The sequence below is a fragment of the Ictidomys tridecemlineatus genome, chromosome 1 (genome assembly GCF_052094955.1).
Source record: "Ictidomys tridecemlineatus isolate mIctTri1 chromosome 1, mIctTri1.hap1, whole genome shotgun sequence".
Taxonomy (NCBI): Eukaryota; Metazoa; Chordata; class Mammalia; order Rodentia; family Sciuridae; genus Ictidomys; species Ictidomys tridecemlineatus.
In genome coordinates, this window is record NC_135477.1 from 262,214,683 (window position 1) to 262,237,681 (window position 22,999).

The window sequence follows — 22,999 nt, forward strand, 5'->3', positions numbered from 1 at the left end:
ACGTCACAGGAAAGGATACAGTTCTCATCCCCCTGCCGGTTTTTCGGGGGCCCCGGCATGTTCAGCAGGACCAGCTGGGCGTCCTGGGACTTGCTGAGGACAACGCCATTGAGCTTCACGGCCGTGTGCATCCTCCTGACGTTGGACTGGTCCCTGTGGGAGGGGCGGCAGCAGTGGGCAGGAGGCCTTCAGCCTGGCTGACCCGCCCCTGGCTCCTGGTGCTAGGCAGGGCCAGGAGGACTGTGGCCCGAGGGGTCCCAGGGGGCAGGCCCCTAGGAGAAGCGCTGGGTGGCAGGCAGGCGGCTCTGGAGCAGCAGGAAGCACCTGCCGGCATTCTAGACTGAGCGCCACTACCACAGGCCTCTAGTCTACGCAGCGGCTGGAGACTACAGAAGCACAGGACATCCACAAAGCAGAGCTCGCAGGAGGAAGCAGGTGCGAGGGAGCGGCTGTCCTACAGGCTTGGGAACGGGCCACCGGCCTGTGCCTCTCGGGCTGACAACCCTGAAGAAACCCCTGGCTGAGTGGGTCCAAATGGAGCAGAGGCTCTGGGTCTGGGCAGGGCCGGTGCTCAGGAGGGAAGCGCCCACAGTGCCCAGCTGACAAGCAGCCACTGCAGGGCGGCCACTCGTAGGCCCTGCAATGTGGACGGGCTCAGCAGAGAACCTGTAGCCACACCTGGGCCCCTCCAGCCTGGCCCCCCTGGGCCACGCTGCACCTTGGCGGATGGTGGACAGGGCTTCCGGCCTTGGTGGTGCAGGCCTGGGTCTGCCCGCAGGGCATTCCCACCGAGTGCTGGTGCTGTGTTCCTCAGTGTCCCTGGTGGCCAGGCCCAGGGGTGACCATGTAACTCTGGGGCACTGTAGACTGGCACAGGCACACGTAGGCACCCAGAGAACAGAGGCCTCACATGTTTGTTTACCCACCCTTGACCAGGAGGCCACAGTCCCTTCTCTAGGTAGCCTGGGTCAGCCAGCTGCAGAACTGGCCCTCCCAGAAGCCACGTGGAGAAGCCCTTCCACAGAGGACTCCTGCCGTGGTGTTGGTGTCTGTGCTAGAAGACCCAGACGATGTACTGACCCTGTCATGGGGTGGGACCTGTGCAGCCTCCGTTAGTCTGCCCACCTGGTGTCCTCCACAGCCTTGTGCAGGTCACTTGTGCCCCAGACACAGACGGCCAGGCAGGGCCACCAGCAGGTCAGGGAAAGGGCCCATGATGTCCTGTGCTAGCACCCTCTGATCAGCTCGACCAAATACAAGCCTCAAGCCAAATACATCTGCTGACACCCACCACCCACCTGGAGGAAAGAAGGCAGCAGGCCCCACCCCTGGAACCTGGCCCGGTCACAGTCGGTCTCCCCATGGCACCGGGAGGCCTCCACAAGAACCTCAAGTCCACAACCCTGGGGGCAGTCACTGTGTGGGCAGGCGAGACTCCAGAAGGGCAGGGCGTGCGTCACAGGACTTCCTCAGCCTCAGAGGCCAGGCTGGGTTCCCAGGAGGTGGCCCGTGGAGGTCAGAGGACAGGAGAGGCCCTCTGTTCCCAGTGACTGCAAACCCACAACAGGACACCTGCAGGGACATCTGCACCTGGTGGCTCTCCAGACCTGGATCTCCAGCTGGGAGCCACAGGGGCGGGACAGGGTGGCCAGGGGCAGAGGAGATGAGGAAGGTCCACGCCAGCAGGCACACGTATGCACACTCGAGTACACCAACACGCTCTTACACCAGCATGATACAGAGGTGTGCACATGGGTACACATGAGCGTGCACACAAAGTGTGCTCCAGAGATGCAGTGAGCCGTCAGCACACCTCACGTCTAAACTGACCCAAAGGGGGGCCTGGCCTTGACCTTCCAGAGCATCCTAACCCTCCTAGCAGAGGCAAGCCCAAGACTGGAAGGAGTCTCGTGTGTGCATGGTGTATGTGTGTGCGCTGGCACGTGTGTACATGTGTGTGCGCTGGCACGTGTGTACATGTGTGTGCGCACACGCATGCACCCAGGTGTGTGCACGTGGGCACAAGGAGGGCAGGGGTCAAACGTGCTTCGGCACCTACTGTTTCTAACTGAGCCATCTGAGGCACCTTCGGACTCACAGACAGCAGGACAGGGGGCTCCCACATCTGCTGGCCTCGCTCCCAGTGGCCCACCCCCGGCCTCTCCAGTCGCATGGCTGAGGTGCCCTCTCCAGTGCCCAGCTTTGACACTGCCCTGGGCACCACCTGCCTTAAATCCAACAGCCTAGGAGGTCACTGTAGAGGGGATGAGGACCGGCAGACGGGTGGAGGGGCAGAGCAGCAGCCCCAGGCAGGTCCTGCCAGGATGGCCCTCCTGAGACTGGCAGCCTGGACCCCAGCTGTGGGCTCACCACCTCAGACCCCTGGCCCTGGTGCTCCTCGCGAGCCCGACCACAGCGGGACTCAACCCACACCCGCTCCCTGGAGATGGGGGAGGACGCTCCTGAGGGGTGGTCTGGCTGGGGGTGTGGGTAGGGTCACACGCCCACCCTGTGCGCCCTCAGGACCAGCCTCGGGCTGCCTCAGGGATCGCTCAGGGAATGACGTTCAGTAGGCCCAGGGCCATTTTGAGGAGTGGGCTACAAGGACACACAGGGCCGAGCACAGACATGCAAGCAACTGGACCGAGGTGGCCCACGTAAAGCGGTGGCAAAGCCGTGAACTTACAGGTTTCCCCATTCTCTAGAGGAAGAAAAACACGGAGAGCACGTTACTCCACGGAACCCTGCTGACCACGCCCAGGCTGCACCCCCCGCCAGCAGAAGATGTCCTGGGCCCCTCTGGGCCCCCCACAGGGCAGGTAAAACCCCTCTGCCCTCCTTGAGAACCCGGGCCCTGAGGGTCAGCTCCACCACTGCAGGCTCAGCCGGCCACGGCTGGACACGGGACTGAGCCACATCTGCACCCCCGGGGACCCACTGTGGCCCTAAGGGCCTCGGCCAGGCCCAGGGCTCTTGGACAATGCGGGGAGAGGTGGCCCAGAGGCCTGCTGGAGCTCTCGGCTGGTGGAAAGTCGGGCACAACTGAGAGGCTGCAGCCGCGTGCGGCCATCACCAGAGCAGGGCAGCCCCAGGGCTCAGACCTGCCTCATCGCCCAACCCACTGGTGCTGACAGGCAGCAAGAGAAGTCTCTGTGGACCTGCGGGCCCTGGGGGGCAGGCGGGGCGCCCGGGGCAGGGGCTGCAGGGCCTGGCTCTGCCCAAGGCCTCACGACACTCACGGCTTCAGGCTGAAGAGGTCTTTGAACCCAGGGGTGCTGGCCTCCTTGTTCCTGTGCTTCTCCGCAATCAGCTTCTCCTTCGTCCAGGTCATCTGCACCTTGTCGGGCACCGACAGGGCCTGGGGCCTGGTGGCCGCCGCGGCATGGGACGCAGTGTTCCTGTCGTGGATCAGCTGGGCCTGGAGGGCGTGCAGGGGTCAGCACAACCAGAGGCTCACCAGAGCTACCAAGTGGACAGCAGCTGATGAGGCAGGCTGGCCATGGAAAAGGACTTCAGAGCAGTGGCCCGGGACTCCTGGTCACCCCAGCCCTGGGACAGCAGTCCCCCGGCTCTCAGCGCTGCTCACTCCTCCCGTCTCTGAACCCCCCCAGCCTTGCCTCCCTGTCCTGGCCCCCAAAACCACATGGAGCCGTGGCCAACCACAGAGGGCCAGCCAGGTGCTGGAGCAGGGCCGTCGCGTGACCGGTGACCGCAGGGAGCTGACGCTGACCCCATAGAGCATCACCCCCTCTTACCAAACCTCTGATGCAGGGCTAGGGTGTGAGGCCTGGCAGGTGTGTCCGCAGAGCCCAGGGAGGAGACTGCCTCCCAGGCAGAAGTCACGCTGCCGGCCATTCCGAGTGTGGAGTGGCCAAGAGATGCCAATGCTCAGGCACCACCCTGAGGGCACCAGAGACCACAGCAGCACCTCACCAACACCCAAGCCCCAGGCTGTGTGCCACATGCACGGTCATCCCTGCAGCCCGGGCCACGTGTGGCTCACCTGCCCAGCATTCCTGCCAGACTCCACAGGCTTCTGGGGGGGCAGGGGGCACCTCCCTGACCACTGCCCTCACCCCCACAGACGCCTTCCTGTGTGCATTCCTGGACGCGGAGCCCACGCGTTCTGGGAGGGTCTGGCTCAGGCCCCACACACCTCTCTCTCCCGCTCGTTCTTGGACAGCTGCATCTGCTTCAGCATCTGGGACCTCTGCTCCATCACCAGGGTCTTCTCATAGGTGAACGCAGAGATGTCGTTCTCAACCTAGAGGTGCACAGCACGCAGGTGAGCAGAGCGCCCCAACAGCAGGCGCACAGGGTCCCTGGCGCTCTGCGGCCTGAGCTGGTGAGCAGCTGAGCCCGAGCCCTGCAGGGCCCCTGGGGACCTGCAGCTGGGCCCCAAGCAGCTGGGGTAGTGTGTGGACCTAAGTGCCAGACGTGATTGGCAGTCACAGCAGGCAGGCTCTGCTGCCCTGTGCCCCTCCCGGGCCCTCTGCCATCAACACGTGGACAGCAAGAAGAGAACCTATCTCTACACCCTGACCCAGCACCCAGGGCACAGGGTCCTGGACAGGTCATCCAGCTGGTACCTCGGGGCTCACCAGCAACTAGTGCGGCTTTCTATGACACGCAAGCTCACACCAGGAGACCCACAGGGGACGGAACTTAGTGTCACTGCCCAGGGACCCTGGGTTCCGCTCCATGTCCAGAGCAGCCCTGCCCACTGCGCTCACTCAAAACTGCCCATCATCCTGAACCATGGCCATCAAAGGGCCCCACTCCATCAGCTGATGATGTCATCTTGGGCCACTGGTGGGGCACAGGACAGTGGCCCTCTGCGGCACTCTGAGGCAGCTAGCATTGCAGGCTGAGGGGTGGGTGGTGACGCCCACAGGTGCTGCAGGGTCAGGGGATGTGGCCGGCTCTGCCTGCCTCCCTGCCCAGCCCCTGTGGTCCTGAGGCCTCATCTCCTCCCAAGCAGCTCTTGTGACATGTGTGCCACTGTTCAGAGCAGCTGACCCCGAGGGCAAGCCCATAGCCAGGGCTGCGTGAGCTAAGGCCACCATGCAGGCGGCCAGCAGCTGGATCTTGTCCTGACGCAGATGTGCAGTGCTGGACAGCGAGCCCCGTCACGAGAACAGGAAGGGGCACTCAACCTGCTCCCAGCCTCGGAAGCTCCTTCAGAGCAGGAGGAGAACCACCCAGGGACAACACTGCCCCATGGAGACCGAGAGAAAAACACCAAGGGTCATCAGTGATGCCCGAGGAGATGCTGACCTCACTCGAGATCAGAGGCGCAAATCCAGACTAGATGCTGGAGGCTGTTGGCCAGCACTGGACTCCGTACCCCCAGCAGGGGCCTCCCCACATCACTGCTGCGGGAGCAGAGCCCCTCGGGGGCAGTTCCATGTGGTCCCCCCAGCAGCTCTACTCCAGACTGGACTGCAGACTCGCCCGAGCTGGGCAGGCCCCATGCTCACTGGGCGTCACCCAGGATCAACAACCGGGAATTGATGGTGTGACTGCAAAACCGCTACCCTACCCCCCAAGGGCAACCAGAGGCTCTGGGGGTCAGGCGCCTCACTGCAGGCCACAGCAGCGCAGGGCACCTAGGGTCCAGGGGCCGTGGCTGGAACAGATGCCCCCGTTGCCCAGGCCGCCTCCACACCTTGCTCTCTGGAGGTGCCTGGGACTCAGTAGACACTGTCCACCAAATGACCCATTTGTCCTACACCTTGCCCCAGGCTGACCTCACTGACTGATGACCTGTGTGGACAGAGATGGCTGGTTATTTCCAGCTGTGGGACCATGAGGCCATCTCCCACAGCTGGCCACACCCAAGGCCTGAGCAGGCTGGAGGCCAGGGGCAGGGAGCACCACGGGTTGCCTGGTGAGGAGGCGTACCTAGGCCACAGACATCAGCCAGAGGCACTGGGGACATTGCACTGTCCCTGCGAGCCCAGCTCTGCCAGCCCCACCCAGCCCCACGGCGCCTCAGGCCGGCGGCCACACGCACCATCTCCACCACCTCCACCTCGGCGCTGATCCTCAGGTGGTACAGGAACACCTGCAGGTCCTTCTTCATCTGGATGCTGTTGTCGTCCACCTGGGCCACTGTGAAGATGCGCATCCGGCACTTCCGCCACACCTGGGGACGGAGCAGGGGTCCCTACTTGGGCAAGCCCTGCCTGCCCCAGCTGCCACGTGCATGGGGAGCCTGGCAGGCATGGCCAACCCCATGCTCCCTGGGCACAGCCTGCCTTGAACAGGAACAGCTGCCACCCCACACCTTAGACTAGGCTCACCTGTGTGGGCACGCCCATCCCCCGCGATGTCCACCTGTTTGTTATGACCCCACCTTGCGCTGGCGCAGCAGGAAGGGCAGCAGCATGAGCGTGCCCCCCACCTGCCCCCGGGCACCGCCCACCTTGTGTTGGCGCAGCAGGAAGGGCAGTAGCATGAGCGTGACCCTAACCCTGCCCCCGGGCACTGCCCACCTTGCGCTGGCGCAGCAGGAAGGGCAGCAGCATGAGAGTGACCCTAACCCCGCCCCCGGGCACTGCCCACCTTGTGCTGGCGCAGCAGGAAGGGCAGCAGCATGAGCGTGCCCCCCACCTGCCCCCGGGCACTGCCCACCTTGTGCTGGCGCAGCAGGAAGGGCAGCAGCATGAGCGTGCCCCCCACCCCGCCCCCGGGCACTGCCCACCTTGTGCTGGCGCAGCAGGAAGGGCAGCAGCATGAGCGTGCCCCCCACCTGCCCCCGGGCACTGCCCACCTTGTGCTGGCGCAGCAGGAAGGGCAGCAGCATGAGCGTGCCCCCCACCTGCCCCCGGGCACTGCCCACCTTGTGCTGGCGCAGCAGGAAGGGCAGCAGCATGAGCGTGCCCCCCACCCCGCCCCCGGGCACTGCCCACCTTGTGCTGGCGCAGCAGGAAGGGCAGCAGCATGAGCGTGCCCCCCACCCCGCCCCCGGGCACTGCCCACCTTGTGCTGGCGCAGCAGGAAGGGCAGCAGCATGAGCGTGCCCCCCACCCCGCCCCCGGGCACTGCCCACCTTGTGCTGGCGCAGCAGGAAGGGCAGCAGCATGAGCGTGCCCCCCACCCCGCCCCCGGGCACTGCCCACCTTGTGCTGGCGCAGCAGGAAGGGTAGCAGCATGAGTGTGCCCCCCACCTGCCCCCGGGCACTGCCCACCTTGTGCTGGCGCAGCAGGAAGGGCAGCAGCATGAGCGTGCCCCCCACCTGCCCCCGGGCACCGCCCACCTTGTGCTGGCGCAGTAGGAAGGGCAGCAGCATGAGCGTGCCCCCCACCTGCCCCTGGGCACTGCCCACCTTGTGCTGGCGCAGCAGGAAGGGCAGCAGCATGAGCGTGCCCCCCCCGCCCCCGGGCACTGCCCACCTTGTGCTGGCGCAGCAGGAAGGGCAGCAGCATGAGCGTGCCCCCCACCTGCCCCCGGGCACTGCCCACCTTGTGCTGGCGCAGCAGGAAGGGCAGCAGCATGAGCGTGCCCCCCCCGCCCCCGGGCACTGCCCACCTTGTGCTGGCGCAGTAGGAAGGGCAGCAGCATGAGCGTGCCCCCCCCGCCCCCGGGCACTGCCCACCTTGTGCTGGCGCAGTAGGAAGGGCAGCAGCATGAGCGTGCCCCCCCCCGCCCCCGGGTACTGCCCACCTTGTGCTGGCGCAGCAGGAAGGGCAGCAGCATGAGCGTGCCCCCCACCTGCCCCCGGGCACTGCCCACCTTGTGCTGGCGCAGTAGGAAGGGCAGCAGCATGAGCATGCCCCCGTCATGCACTATCCACCACACGTCGATGCTCCCCTCGCTGAAGCGTTCCTGGTTTTGCGGGAACAAGTCGATGTTCTTGGCTACCAGCAAGGCCTGCTGGGCCGCTGTGGTGTCGCGGACAGTGTCTGTGGAGAGAAGTGGCAGCAGCAGGTCACTGAGGGTGGGCTGACCCGCGACCGCATGGAGGCAGGGTCTCCATGAAGCCCCTGCCCAGGGCAGGCATTGAAGGGTCCTCACATCACCGGGTCCTCCTGGCCCAGATGCAGACACTATGTGTCAGAGGCTGGGGACCCCTAACTTGGGGACAGGCTCCAGGGAAGGGAGAGCCTCAAGACTGCCCAGTGGCCATTTACTTGGCTGGTGACAGTGTGGCTCAGGCCTTCCATGGCCCCAAGGAACACGCTCTGGCCTGCAGACAGACCCGAGTGGGGAAGGACCACACCCAGCAGGGCCGAGGGGTGCTGGCTGCCACACCCACCGACGAAGTTCTTCCAGGAGAAAGGGTTGTCCTCCTGCTTCCAGGCCCCGGGCCAGGCCATGAGCACCGTGTTGTGCTTCATGCCCCCCAGGCCGGCCGACTGGATCAGGTGCGACATGCCGTCCCGCAGGTTGGAGGACACCACCAGCTGGCAGAAGCCCTTGGTCTTCTCCAGGCCCATCAGGAACCGGATGTTCTGCAGGAGACGGAAGGATGCCTAAGGGCGGCCAGACCAGCACACACCAGGGGCCCCCACCGGACCCTGGCCTGCAGCCATCAGCTGTGCACGCACAGTGAGGAAGACGGGCTCAGCAAGCAGGTGTGCACGACACCAGCAGGCACAGGTGCCCAGGAGGGTCCCCTGCCCCCGGCGGTTCTTCACCATCAGGGGATCTGGGCCACGGGCCACATGCCCAGCACACTGACACTACCTGAGTGGGTCAGCAGGACCTAACGACTTGTGCAGAAGAATGCTGGACAATACCACTTCACTGCCTTTCCGCCAGGGCTGCGTCTGCCCGGCAGCGACCCCCAGCAGCCAGACATCAAGGAGGCTGGACACGCACGATTCATGATATGTACCCCTGAGCCGTGGCTCCTGCCCTAGCCGCTGGACTCCTGGGACCCACGGGGCTGGGCTCTGGTGGGCTGGCTCCAAACTCGTGCTCCTGGTCCCCAAACCTTGCCCTGTGGAACAGTAGTGCCCGCCATGGGGACCTGCCGTCCACATCTCCAGCACGGAGACCCTCCGAGTCGCAGGACACCACCCAGGGGGTGCAGAGGCAGGACTGGATGGGACTGCGGCTGAGCTGACGCAGCAGCAGTCGGACCTTTTGGTGACATCTCAATGTCATGAACATTTTGCACACATGAGATGTGAACTTGGGGGGGGGGTCATAAAGTGGACTGTAGAGGGTTAAATGGTGGCCCCAAAAGAGATGGCCATGTCCCAACCCCAGAACCTGAAGATGTGACCTTATTTGGAAGGTGTCCTTGCAAATGTGGCTGGAACTCTCATGGTAAGAATGCCGATCACCTCTCTGGACCCGAGTCCAGCAGCAGGTGTCCGTGTAGGAGTCAGCAGAGATGGACACAGAGAAGGGCTGGCAGCAGGGAAGACGGAGGCCAGACTGGAGGGACCAGCCTGGAGCTAGACCCGGCAGGAAGCAGTCTCGGGGCACAGCCTGGCCACCCTGCACCTCAGACACAGTCTGCAGACCCTCAACAAGCTACTGCGGGCCACGGCCACCTCTCTGCCTCCTCTGTGCAGTTCCAGCTGCCACCTGCACCAGCCCTGCAGTGACATTACTGGGCTCCCCAGCCATGTACCCAGCAAAACCCTCCTTCTCCCTCCCACCACCTCCAGGCCTACTCTCTGGATGCCTCTGTCACACACCGACCCCCCAGGGCAGGGCAGAAATGTGGGGACCACAGACACCCTCCCCCTTAGAATTAGCTCAAGTCAAAAGCTGCCCAACATGCTGCCAAGGGGAGCTGGCCGCGGGCAGCCCGGGGTCTTCAGGGATGCAGCAGGACACCCACCAGCCGTGTCTCAGCCAGGAGGCCACCAGAGTGCATCGGTGCTCCTGCCGCAGGCTCTGGACAGGTGTCCGCAGACGGGGTTCTGGGCTAGGTGGGCAGAGAGACCACACCACACCCTCTCCTCGTGCCGGCAGAGCCGGGAAGAGGGCTTTGACGCCAGGGTTCCACGAGGCACACGGAGTAGAAGCTTTTGTGACTTAAAGACTTTCTGAAATCCTTCTCAATTTTATGCCACTGACTTAAAGTCGGATTAGAGCACACAGCTCCTAGGGAGAGCATGTCAGCCCCTGATGCTGGCCTGGGGACAGATGGGCCCTGGACGGCTGCTCCCTGCCTCTGCTGACCAATGAGGAAGCCAGCTCTCAGGTGGCCGGCGCCTTCCTACGGCTCTCAGGGACCAAGCACATCCCCTGCTCAGGCCCTTTAAACACCTGAGCTGCCCAGGACGAGGTGTGGCGGACGGCAGACGCTGGCGTGAGGCCCTGGTGCCGGCCCCAACACCCCAGAAGAAAGGCCATGCTCAGGTATGGGCCCAGGCCGTTCCTATAACAGGGCCAACTGTCGGGCCAGATGCAGGGAGCCACTCAGCCACCAGAGGAGCCCCCTGGGACCCGACAGGAGCCGGTCGAGCTCTGGGACAACAGCCCTGGGTTAACTCTGGGTTCACAGCAAGGGCAGCCGGGGTCCAGACCCACAGAGTGCCATGAGCTGAGAGCCACTGGCCTCTCCTGCCTCCGCAAAGGCTCTGAGCCCTGGAGCGGCCCGAGGCTGGTGGAGCGGTGGTGCCTGAGCCCTGCAGCTCCCCAGGGTTGTCCACAGCAACCCTCTTCCCAGTCTCCCCTCCACAGGCCACCAGCCTGGACTGAACTGAGTGTTGGGCTGAGCACGTGGACAGCAGAGGGCGCCCTGAGGACATGCCAGCAAGATCAGGCCCTCCTGGCCCCCAGGGAAGAGGTGGACACACCTACTGACCCAGAGGGAACAGAGGAAGGGCCTGAGCTGGTCTGCACCAAGGCTCCACAAGCAGACCCAGTTCCAAATGAAACACGTCACAGGGAGGGGCCAGCAGGTGACAGGACCCGGGCTGCAGAGGCAGCAGAGGCAGGTGGCCCCTGTGCCTTGAGGTTTGTGGCTCCCCCAACACACAGGTGCAAAGGTAGGAAATGAAGAACCGTCGTGGGAACCCAGGTGTCACAGAGCCACCAGACCAGGGCCAGCAGGAGTCAGCACAGCACTGAGCCCGGGAGGCGCAGGTCCCACACCCCACTCTGTTCACGGAGCTGGGATGGGCAGAACCGGGCAGCAGAGGCCTCACTCGGTCAAGCTGGTGGTCCAAACCCTGGAGGAAGGCCGGGCTGTGGCGAGGGGCTCCCGGTGCAGAGGTCAAGGCCGGGCAGCCCCTCAGGGTCTCCGTGCAGCCCCTCAGGGTCTCTGCGCTGCATAGGACTGGGTCCCTCGGGTTCTCACGCCTGTCCGTTCAGACCTGCAACCTGGCCTTGTGACGCGAATGGCCACGCGGCACACAGGACTGTTTCCCCCGTCGAGGCAGAGGGCACACTGGTGGCCCTCCGTGTGCCACACCCGTCCTCTGCGCACCCAGCCACCTGCCCACGCACCTCCTCAGCCTGCTGGGCCTCCAGGTGCTGGTCCAGGTAGGTGCCCTCCAGCACTGAGCCCACGATGGTGAGGCCCTTGCCGGCCTTCAGCTGTGAGGCGAAGGACAGCAGGCGGGGGTGCTTCACACAGCGCTGAGCGTCCAGGTTCAACATCACCAACACCTGGGGCCTGAGGGACAGCAGTGACCATGGCAACATGTAGCTGGACTCAGCCATCAACGGGAAGGGCAGGGGGCAGGTGCCAGGCTGTGTCTGAGGTGCCTGGAGCATGAGGCAGGGCCTCCACTACTGGCCACCCAGGCCAGAGCCTGCAGGGCAGGTGACAGCCCCTGGAGGTGAGGTGGTCCACAGGGTGACTCAGAGCCAGCCACCACACCCAGAGCAGGACCAGCAGGGACACTCTGCCCTTCTCCAGCAACTCTGCAGGGGGCCTGTGAGGGGTGGGGGGTACTGGGGACCCACCCTCGTGACCCAGCTTCTGTGGTGGCCCCAATAAGACCCCACCCAAGGGCTAAGGGCAGAAGCTTTAGGACAACAGCTTCCAAGTGAGGGTGGCCTTCCTCCTGTCTACCCCCCCAACACGCTCTTCTCTGTCCCCTCTCCTCTCTGGCCCCTCTCCTCTCTGCCCTCCCTCCTCTCTGCCCTCCCTCTCTCTGCCCTCCATCCTCTGCCCTCCCTCCTCTCTGCCCCCGCTCCTCTCTGACCCCTCTCCTCTCTGCCCTCCCTCTCTGCCCTCCCTCCTCTCTGGCCCCTCTCCTCTCTGCCCTCCTTCTCTCTGCCCTCTCTCTTCTGCCCTCTCTTCTCTCTGCCCCCGCTCCTCTCTGACCCCTCTCCTCTCTGCCCTCCCTCCTCTCTGGCCCCTCTCCTCTCTGCCCTCCCTCCTCTGCCCTCTCTCCTCTGCCCTCTCTTCTCTCTGCCCCCGCTCCTCTCTGACCCCTCTCCTCTCTGCCCTCCCTCCTCTGCCCTCCCTCTCTCTGCCCTCTCTTCTCTCTGACCCCGCTCCTCTCTGACCCCTCTCCTCTCTGCCCTCCCTCTCTCTGCCCTCCATCCTCTGCCCTCTCTTCTCTCTGCGCCCGCTCCTCTCTGCCCTCCCTCCTCTCTGCTCTCTCTCCTCTCTGCCCTCCCTTTCTCTCCTCTCCCTCCTCTCTGCCTCCCTCCTCTCTGCCCTTCCTCCTCACTGCCCCTGCTCCTCTCTGCCCCCTCTCCTCTCTGCCTCCCGCTCCTCTCTGCCCTCCTTCCTCTCTGCCCTTCCTCCTCTCTGCCCTCCGTTCTCTGTCCCCTCCTCTCTGCCCTCCCTCCTCTCTGGCCCCTCCCTCCTCTCTGCCCTCCCTCCTCTCTGCCTTTCCTCTCTGTCCCCTCCTCTCTTCCCCCTCTCCTCTCTGCCCTCCCTCCTCTCTGCCTTTCCTCTCTGTCCCCTCCTCTCTTCCCCCTCTCCTCTCTACCCTCCCTCCTCTCTGCCCTCCCTCCTCTCTTCCCCCTCTCCTCTCTGCCCTCCCTCCTCTCTGCCCTCCCTCCTCTCTGCCCCCTCCACTCCTCTGCCCTCCCTCCTCTCTGCCTTTCCTCCTCTCTGCCCTCCCTCCTCTCTGGCCCCTCCCTCCTCTCTGGCCCCTCCCTCCTCTCTGCCCTTCCTCCTCTCTGCCTTTCCTCTCTGTCCCCTCCTCTCTTCCCCCTCTCCTCTCTGCCCTCCCTCCTCTCTGCCCCCTCCACTCCTCTGCCCTCCCTCCTCTCTGCCCCCTCCCTCCTCTCTGGCCCCTCCCTCCTCTCTGGCCCCTCCCTCCTCTCTGCCCTTCCTCCTCTCTGCCCCCTCCACTCCTCTGCCCCCTTCCACTCCTCTGCCCTCCCTCCTCTCTGCCTTTCCTCCTCTCTGCCCTCCCTCCTCTCTGCCCCCTCCCTCCTCTCTGCCCTCCCTCCTCTCTGGCCCCTCCCTCCTCTCTGGCCCCTCCCTCCTCTCTGCCCTTCCTCCTCTCTGCCTTTCCTCCTCTCTTCCCCCTCTCCTCTCTGCCCTCCCTCCTCTCTGCCCCTTCCACTCCTCTGCCCTCCCTCCTCTCTGCCTTTCCTCCTCTCTGTCCTCCCTCCTCTCTGCCCTCCCTCCTCTCTGGCCCCTCCCTCCTCTCTGGCCTCCCTCCTCTCTGCCCTCCCTCCTCTCTGGCCCCTCCCTCCTCTCTGGCCCCTCCCTCCTCTCTGCCCTCCCTCCTCTCTGCCCTCCCTCCTCTCTGCCCTCCCTCCTCTCTGCCCTTCCTCCTCTCTGCCCCAGGGGGGGGGGCCCACTCACCTCCAGTTCTTGGTGTGGGGCGGCCCGTGCTCCAGGCGCAGTAGGGCGTAGCGGGCAGCGTTCAGAGACAGGCCCCTGATGCCGTCTCCCCACTCCTTCTCAGCCCTGTGGGCAGAGCGGGTGCTGGGCCCAGCAGTACCTCTGGCAGAGCACCCGTGGGGTCTCTGCGACCCTAGTTAACAGAGGCTCTCGGAGGCAGACAGGGACATGGGGACCCTGGGGGAACAGGGAGGTGGAAGCAGCAGAGACCAGCCCCCTGTGTGGGACTGACCAACAGTGCCATCAGGGACAGAGGGCAGTTCAAGTGAAGGAAATGGTGCTCTGAAGAGCAGACAGTGACCTTGGGCAGAGCTGGCCAGGGACCCCAGCCCCTGTCCAGCTGCCAGGAAAGAAAGGGAGGACAATTCTGCCCTGGCACCCACCTCCATCAGGGCCAGGTGGGCCATCCAACAGGCTGGGTCTCCTGGGAAAGCCCAGGGGGCCAGGAGCCAGGGTACAGAAGGGGCGGGACCTGACCACAACAGGTCAGAGTTCAAGAGGAAGAAGGTCACCACATGGGGCCACGGAGGCTACCTCACTTTCTCAGGCAGCCCACTCTGTGCCAGGCTGGTTCCGGGACTTTGGAAGGGACAGGGAAGCCACAGAGGCAGGTCACAGCTGCGCGGGCCGCCACTCACCCGCGGTACTCGATGTACTTGTAGATGCAGCCGGCGATGAGCATGGCGAAGAGGGCATAGTACCAGGAGCAGATGAACATCAGGGCCAGGCACAGGCTCATGCCGAGGAAGGACAGCGTCCTGGGGGACACACAGCTCAGGTGCCGCTGCCCACAGAAACTGCCCTTCCCTTTATGACCCTTCCTCTGTGCTGGGAAAACATGCTGGCCACCTGCCTGTCGGGCCCTCCCAGCCCAGGCTGACCACAGGTGGGCCCAAGAGGCCCACATGTGTCCTGGGGTGGACAAAGAGCATGGAGGCAGACAGGCCACAGGCTCTGGGCTTTGCAGGCTGGTTCTGCAGGGCCACGGGGGCCCCGGGCCCAGGCCACCGCCAGCCTTGAGGCATCCTTACCAGTGGTAGTACTTGAAGCGTGGACGCCAGTTGGGTGTTCGCAGCAGGGTCTGCACAGCGCAGGCCAGGTTCACAAACATGTAGCACATGAGGAAGAACCTGCAGCAGGTGGGCAGCACAAGGGGCCACCGACCACTCAGCCCACAGTGGCCCCCACCGGCTGCCCTGTCCACACTCTGCTCACGACTGCACTCCTCGGGGTCCTCTGTCCACACCGTGGTCCCCCCACCATGGGAGTCTCACTCATCCCCAAGTCCAGCTCCAGTAGCTGACTGGCCTCGTGGACACACCCCACCCTGCCACCGACAGCCACGTGTGGCACAGCCCTGGTGTCCACCACAGCAGCCTTTGGTCAGCCACGCAGCCTTGGTGACCAGATAGCTCAGCACCCACGTGACCCTGTGGCCTGCTGCCCTGCTGTCTCCTGCACCTTCCCGAATGCATGGCCCTGTGCCCTCACGGGGCCACTCACATGGACAGGATGGGGGCCACACTGTCCAGGGAGGCAATGAGGATGCCCATTTCACAGATGAGGGTTGTGAGCAGCAGGGCCCAGGTGGGCTCACCGTTGGCCTTCCCATGTCCGAACACCTGCAGGGAGGAGGCACGTGGGCTGGGGGCAGGAAGGGTCTCCCTCGGGTGAGCCACCCAGCGCCCGCCAGCAGGGCTGCCAAAGACGCAGGACCAGAAGCCCAACCTCCAGGACAGACCACCTGGGCCCAGGAAGAAGTAAGTCCCGACAAGGAGAGGCCCTGACAGCCAGCCCATGACACCTGGAGCTCAGACGTCAGCCTCCAGAGCGCAGAGAAAATAACCTTTTCTCCTGTGTGTGCACACGTGCGCTGGGGCCCGGGGACCACTAAGGACGGACCCTGGTCCCACTCGTGCTGGACGAGTACTACCGCTGACTGTCCCGTGACTTTCTGTTTTGAGGTCTGACTGCAGGTGTGGTGCAGCCCTGTGGCCCAGTCACTCCTCTGCATGCCACCGACTTCCCATGCTCTGCAGGAGGTCCCCAGACACCCAGGCCCTGGCTGACGTGCAGTGGGACAGCAGGGAGCGTCCCCCTCAGGCGAGGAGGACCAACATGGGCCTCATGGCTGCTCGCAGAATAAGTCTCAGAGGCATCTGCTGGCCTGGAGGGCAGGGGCTGCTCTGCCCACCACACCACACACTCAGCCCCGCATCCAGAGGGATGGTGACCACTGGCTGAGGTGGAACACGTGTCTACTCTCTTTACCCTAAGGGTTAGGGTTAGGGTGAGGGAGCAGACCCTCAGGGACCCTCACACACAGAACCCTGACCTTCCCAGGGCTCCTTCCCTCAGCAAGGCACCCGATGTCCACCTACCACAGCCTGGGCCAAGGGCTCACCTGCAGGAAGGGGACGATGCCATCACGGGCGATAGCCTGCAGCAGACGGGGCGCCCCCGTCAGGCTCTGCAGGCCAGCCCCACAGGTGGAGAAGAAGGAGCCGATGACAATGACCCAGGGGGACGGCCAGGCCAGCATGCCGATGACCAGGTTCCCTTGCAGGGCTTCCCCAAACCTGTGAGCAGGCAGGGTGGGCAGTTGGTACAGCTTCCCAAGGACAAATCGGAGACCCTGACCCCAAGTGAGTGGGACTGGTGGAAGGGCAGGGGGCTCCTGAGGAGGAGAGTCAGGCCCAAGACCCCTCCCCACCAGAGGCCCCACCAGGACCCTGAGGGGTTCTGGTGTGGAGGGCACTGCTCGCTGCCAGGCCACGCCTCACGGGCCGGGCAGCACCAGCCTCCTGTCGGCAACCCAGCAAGGCCCCGAGGTCTCCACTCACTGCTCCCCACCCAGCAGCCGCGCCTCACCGTCCTGGACCTGCCCCCACGCCCCAGCCCGCCAGGCACCGTGGCTGCACCCCGCGGCTCCCCAGGCTCTGGGCCCAAGCTGGGGCCTTGTTAGCGCCTCGCTCAGGCCGAGGGCGCCCAACCCCAGCACAAGGCTCTCGGCTCAGACGTGGAGCCGAGACGCTCTAGGAAGGTCGATTTTAAAGCTGAAGCTGCCCCCAGGAAAGAGGGTGCTGACCACACACGCCTGCCCAAGCCACCGTGGAAACCAACGCACTTATCTCGCAAGACCACGCCTTCAATGCAGGCCCCAAAAAGCACTATGCAGGAGAGATCTGCAGCCAGGTCAAGGTCGGTCAGTCCAGAGTGACGGCACAGCAGGCCACGGGGGAGGGGGGCCACTGGCCAGCAGGGCCCATCCCAGGCTCCAAGTGGGCCTCCTGGGCCAGTGTTCCCAGAGTCCCGTCCCCACACCCTGACCCACTGCTGTGCCCAGACCCCATGTCTTCAGTCCTCCCCTCTCTCCATCTCTGTCGGGCTCCCAGGGGTCAGAGTGCGCTTGGCCTGCAGTGTGTGCGCGCTCTGGGGAACAGCAGGAGACCCAGCAGGAGGTCAGACCTCGGCTCGGAGGAAGACGCCTGGAGTCCGAGCCCACCCGGGTCAGTGTGCCCACCAGTCACCATCAGCTGTGGCCACACACGTCCCGTCAGACATGACACTGTGGGTTGCCAAGCCAAAGGTCAACATCGTGGCACATGGCCACCCGGAGGGAGTCCAGCTGTCGCGCTTGGTTGGGCGCATCGCACCACAGCACCCATAGCACCAGGGAGGGCAGAGGCACGGCCAGGACCCACCAGACCTGGAAAGCCCCCCCAGGCTGCTGCTGTGTAAGTGGGGAGGCCAGGGTCCACTCAAGGATACAGATAAAAGACGTGGTGACGATGGCCAAGATGGTCCCTGTGGGGATGGACTTCTGGGCGTCCCTGAGGTCCCCGGAACGGTTGGATCCTGCCATGATACCTGCAGAGGCAGACAGGAGGAGTGACGTGACAGGCAGCCCCGGCGAGGCACGCCCGAGGCCCTCAGCAAGGGCCAGCCAGGCCACAGCTGCCCCCACAGGCACCCGAGCCGCTGCACCATGGACGAGCTGGCCCAGAGGGCCCAGGCCTCCTCTCTCCACTCCACAGGATGGCTGCTACAGGGGCCAGGCTGAGGACCCCAGCTGCCCTCCGCGGGAGATGGAGGTCCCAATAACCTCCTCCAAGCTGCAAAGCAGGGCCAGCGGGTCCCAGCACGCCTAGGATCCTGCCACCTCGGTTCACCCTGTGTCCCAGGTCACAGACTCCAGAAGACGGAGCCCAGGGCTGACTGACTTGCAGCCTGATGGCACCAGGGTGGCAGGCATGGCCCCGAGACAGCTCCGGCCATGCCAGGCTGCCCTCAGCCTTCTCCCACCAGACCCCCGGGAGCAGCCACCCAGGGCCTGACGCTGCCCCAGCTGCACCAGCAGCTGCACCGCAGCCTGTGTGTGGGGAAGCCCAGCTGCGTGCGTCCACGCACCCACAGGCACGCCTGGCTGGCCTGCACCAAGAGGGCACTGCAGGGCCGTGCAGACCCGGGTGGGCGCCCACACCCAGCAGCCACCTTGGGCCACTGAGCTCGTTCCTGGGGGCTCTGCGCTGGCGGGGGAGCGGAGCACAGGGAGGGACGGGGAGGACAGGAGGCTCACCCGTCACGGAGGGGAAGTAGATGCCCACGAGCATGGTGAAGTAGGTCATGATGTCCGAGAGGACGTACGGCAGCCCGCTGGCCCGGCTCTCCTCCGACACAGGCACGGACGGCACGCCCTCCTTCTCCACAAAGGCCCCCTTGTCCGAGTACGCGCTCCACAGGTTATCTGCAGGAAGAGCAGGTCAGGCCAGGATCCGTCCTCCAAGATTCTGGAACCCTCTGCCAGGGCTCCTGGGGCCACGCAGGCCACCACGGGGGCCTGGGAAGGCTCACACTCTCCCCAGGTCACCTTTAAAGGAAGATGCCCAGTGGGAACCACATCTGGGGACCCCCTCCCCAAACCTCTGAGCCAAGACTCCAGCAGCAGGAAAGCTCACACATGCCCACTAAGTGCAGGAGGACCCAGGGCCTGCACAGTGCTGACCAGGTGCTCCAGGGACCCCACTATCTGCAGACCTCCCAGGCAGACCCCAGCTGGGCCAGCACAGGCTCATGCCACCTGCATACACTGTAGGCCCTCCCCACCGGGGAGACTTCATGGCCAGACTTGCCCCTCTGTGCCCCACAAAGCCCCCGCCAAGGCCTGTTCAGAGGCCGCCTCCTAGGGGCTGAGCACAGGCTCCAGCACGGACACAGACACGACAGGGCGGCCGCAGCCCAGTGCCAGCTCATGCTGTCCCCCACACACCAGGCCCGTCCCCGGGGCAGGGGCACAGACAACCACCAGCCTGGAGCCAACTTGCTGGCCTAACACCCATGTGGCTTCTTTGGCTCGGGGAGGGTCGGGGGCCACAAGGGAGCCCACAGGCTGGTTGGCAGCAGCTGGGGAGGGCTGGCCATCCTGGCCATGTCCACAGGATAGCACCCCGCACCCTTCCCTGGCCGGACCCGCCCTCCTTACCCAGGAGGACACCGCTGGCCACACCAGGGATGCCCTGGATCTCAGTGACATTGTTCTGCACAAAGTACTCGTCGCAGGAGGCGCCGGGGCTGGAGCTGTTGCAGAAGAGGCTCCAGAGCGCGGTGGTCACCGTGCCGTTGCTGGCGACGTGCGTCTTGGCACAGGCCTCGAAGGTGCGCTTTGCCAGGGTGCGGTTCCCGAGGAGGCAGACCCTGCACGGGGAGGCAGACCCCCATCTCACCACTTCCACAGCTGACCACAGGAGTCTCCCGAGGCTCTGACGTGCCACAGCCACCATGGCAGCAAGGGCCACACACCAGGGACGGCTCCTGCTCCAGCTGCAGCAGCTCAGGACTCCTAGGGGCCGCTCAGCCCAGTGCCAGGGTCCAGTCCAGTCCTGCCCCAGTCCCTACCAGCCCAGGCCCTGGGCCCCACTCAGCCAGCCCACAGGGCCAGTGCTCCACGGATGGGTGGTGGCCCGTCCTACAGGCCCTCTTGCTCTCTGATGCTGGCCACCCCCGCCACCTCCTCATCCACAAGGGAGACAAGGAAAGGGCCCAACGGGAGGGCCTTCCATGAGGGTGCAGGAAGACTCTGGAGAAGCCCGCTGCCCAGTGGTCCACAGGGCTGCCGGCCACCAGTGGTGAGCCGGGCCCGTACCAGCCTCCGTCCCTATGGTGCACCCAGACCCGCTCCCTGCACAGGGACCGGCTGCACCCCAGCTTCCTCCAGGGAAGGAGGGACCGCCCAGGGCCACGCTCAGCCTGGAGAACAGCCGAGGCCTGGGCTGAGGGCAGAGGCTGCAGAACCCAGGGCCTCCCCCGCCAGGGCCAGCGGCCCCCACTCACGGGATGTCGGGCGGGTCGAAGGCCGTCTTGATGACACCGGCATAGATGGCCAGGATGGAGAGCACCACGCAGGCCAGGAAGACCAGGGCCAGCTTGTTGACGTACTTCACGCCCACGAAGACCACCATGGCCATGAGGGCCAGCGTGCAGCTGCCGTACACGCGCATGTTGTTCAGCAGCGCCGCGGCCTCGCCGCCCGTCTCCGTGGCCTGGAAGATGGCCGCGCTGGGGGAGATGTAGGTCTGCAGGGAGCGAGGCAGCTCAGTAGGGCCTGCCGGCCCAGAGGGCCCCCCGTCCAGGACCCCAACAGGGGCTTCGCACAGACCCCTTGGAGCCTCAGAGAGAGCACATCAGGCCCTGAGACACGAGGACCGACACGGCCCCAGGTCCCATTCCTTAAGTCATTCCCGACAACTGGGCCAGCCCGTGACCTGTGGTGTTCCCAGGACCAGGACAAGACTGCCCTTCACCTTCCAGAGTGGTCGCCCTGCCCCAGGCCCTCCCTGGCAGACAGGCCAGAGTGGCGGGGGGCAGGGTCCCAGCCACAGCCCTGGGAGAGGCAGGCAGCTCACTGTCCTGCACTGTGGCTGCTACAACTGGCTGCAGCCTCCAGAGAGCCAGCAGGTGGCCAGCCTGCCATCCGGGCAGCCCCACCTGGGACTTGCCTAGGGCCAGCAGACACTGGCCGGGCAGAGGGCGACAGTCCAGAGCCTAGCTGCCTGGGTATGGCCCAGCACCAACTGGTGCATGAGGAACTTGCTAGAAATGTAACAGTGTCCACTTTATGCTCCCAATACAAGCCCTTGCTGCTCGGGCCATCTCAGGGGAAACTCGTTACCTTTCTTCCCCATCCCAGGCAGAGTTACCTGTCCCTGAGCACACACCCACCACAGGAATGAAGGCACCAGACTTGGGGATGGCACCAGAAGATTCAGAAATGACTGTCTCCCAAATTAACAGGTGGATCACACTCCAACAGAGAGCACGGGAATGTCGCCCTTGAGTCGCCCTTTAACTGCCCCTGGTCCTGCTGAGGGGCAGAGTCACAGCCTCTGGGACAGGAGCCCCCTGGGTCTCTCCTTTGCTGATAGAGCAATGAACCTTCTTTTTCCTTTTTCTCAAAACCATGTCCTCGTTACTGGATTGGCATTGGGGACAAGGACCAGCTTTGGGTCCAGCAGCAGTCCCAGGCCCTGGCCCAGACCTGAGTCAGAATGTGTGGGAGCCCAGGCTGCGTGTCCCCCTTGAGAAGACAGGAGGGCCTCCTCTGCAGGGGGGCCGCTCGGAGCAGAGGCCAGCCCCACCCCAGCTCTGGGGTCTGGCAAGCAGGGGGAGGGCAAGGTCCAGGACTCAAGGCCAACAGCCTTGTCCTGCTCGGTCCAAACGCCCAGGCGGGAACTCCAACTCCAACCTGGGGAAAGCCTCGCACTGAGGACGCCGACCAGCAGCCCGCGGCAGCCGCTGAGCAAACACACCGCCCAGGAGGCGCGTCCAGAAGCAGGGACAACAGGGTGGGGCCAGGATCCTGTCAAGGGGCCTCTCTCCTGAGCACACAGACCACAAGGCCACACTGCCACCCAGGGCTCAGACGCTCGGGAAGCACCAGGTGCTCCTCACAGAGAGGACGTGAGGGTGTCCCGAGGGACACCTACCACAGCAGCTGGCACCCAGTGCTCCACCCACAGCCCAAGGCAAGGGGGCAGGGGTCCGGCTCTGGAGGCGTGCAGGGCAGGGCACAGTCAGAGGGGCAGCATGGTGACAAGGGGGAGGCGTGGATGGTGCCCTTTCAGCAGCATGCAAACCGGTCCCTGGGTGGAAGGCCTTGGCAAGGAACACTGCAAACCACACACTCACCAAGAAGATCTCAATGGTGCCCAGGATGTACATGGCGCCTGCAAAGGTGGTGCCCAGGTAGAAGCAGAGACCCACGGCCCCTCCAAACTCAGGCCCCAGCGAGCGGGATATCATGTAGTACGAACCTCCAGCTACAGGCAGCAGAGAGAGCAGACCATCAGGGAGCGCACCCCTGGGGACCAGATGGCAAAGCGTGGCCCTGCGGAGGGACCTGGCCCAGTCCCACCCTCAAAACTGCAGGGGACCCTGAGCCCTGGTGCCAGCCCTCCTGTGGAAAGAGGATGGCGTGGGTGGCAGTCAAGAGCCACTCCACCCAGAGTCCAAGTGGCTCCCAGCAAGAGGTCCATGTGACTTTAGTTAAAAAAAGAATCAGGGAGCCAAGTCCTCGGGGAGCTGCTGGGTGCGTTCTGCGTCACCCTAAAGAGTCCTCAGGGCATGGTGGTGGCCATGGCCTGCCGCCCCTCCCTGGTCTGTCCACCAACAAGTGGGTGGACTCAGACCATCACACCTCAGCAGGACACCAGGAAGGTCCAGAACACTCCTGGGGTGCACCCTCCCCCACCCCAATCCTCCCCAGGCAGCACCACGGCCAGGCCACGGAGCTTTGTCCTGAGCTCAGCCAGCAGAGGCTGGGAGAGGGCGGAATCCAGGGCCTCAGTGCAAAGCAAGCTCAGCTGCCCACAGAGGGACACGAGGGGCAGCGGGTGGTCACGACCCGGGCTGTGAACTGACGTGCTTGTTAATTATCACGCGTGTGTCCACTAGCACGTCACCGTTCCCTTATTCGTCTGCAGGGGGCATCCCGCTGCCCCTCTAGCTGGGACCAACCTTCCTAGGACGCAGGCCCCAGGCTGCAGGCCTTCCAGACCCCGTTCTGCTCCCTGCAGGGGCAACTACATGGTGACGCAGGGACAAGTGAACAGGTGAGACGCCACAGGCTCAAGTGACAAAGAGAAGCAAGAAGGAACAGGACCAGGCCACCTGCACACAGGCGTCCCCACGCCCTGGGCTGGGCCACCTCGCCTGCTTAGTACTACTGCATGCTAAAGAACATGGTCCTGGGGCCCATGGTGAGCACCCGCCTC

At 64.8% G+C, this 22,999-nt stretch overlaps 1 protein-coding gene across 6 annotated transcripts in view; it reads right to left on the reverse strand.

The window, feature by feature from the left end:
* Slc12a7 (solute carrier family 12 member 7) overlaps window positions 1-22,999 on the reverse strand; it is a 72,915-nt gene that overhangs the window by 2,419 nt on the left and 47,497 nt on the right. For 3 of the 6 annotated variants that reach the window (XM_078018603.1, XM_078018598.1, XM_078018604.1), the window contains exons 6-24: window positions 21,915-22,045; window positions 20,061-20,302; window positions 19,213-19,424; window positions 18,310-18,477; window positions 17,502-17,600; window positions 16,858-16,915; window positions 16,135-16,309; window positions 15,234-15,352; window positions 14,762-14,860; window positions 14,369-14,488; window positions 13,692-13,796; window positions 11,420-11,588; window positions 8,262-8,457; window positions 7,739-7,908; window positions 6,017-6,148; window positions 4,157-4,264; window positions 3,240-3,418; window positions 2,687-2,701; window positions 20-153 (exon numbers count right to left, since the gene is read on the reverse strand). In XM_078018603.1, the coding sequence (XP_077874729.1) occupies window positions 20-153; window positions 2,687-2,701; window positions 3,240-3,418; window positions 4,157-4,264; window positions 6,017-6,148; window positions 7,739-7,908; window positions 8,262-8,457; window positions 11,420-11,588; window positions 13,692-13,796; window positions 14,369-14,488; window positions 14,762-14,860; window positions 15,234-15,352; window positions 16,135-16,309; window positions 16,858-16,915; window positions 17,502-17,600; window positions 18,310-18,477; window positions 19,213-19,424; window positions 20,061-20,302; window positions 21,915-22,045 (2,631 nt within the window). The remainder of the gene's footprint in view (window positions 1-19; window positions 154-2,686; window positions 2,702-3,239; window positions 3,419-4,156; window positions 4,265-6,016; window positions 6,149-7,738; window positions 7,909-8,261; window positions 8,458-11,419; window positions 11,589-13,691; window positions 13,797-14,368; window positions 14,489-14,761; window positions 14,861-15,233; window positions 15,353-16,134; window positions 16,310-16,857; window positions 16,916-17,501; window positions 17,601-18,309; window positions 18,478-19,212; window positions 19,425-20,060; window positions 20,303-21,914; window positions 22,046-22,999) is intronic. The other 3 variants (XM_078018599.1, XM_078018605.1, XM_078018602.1) reach the window with 2 other exon arrangements.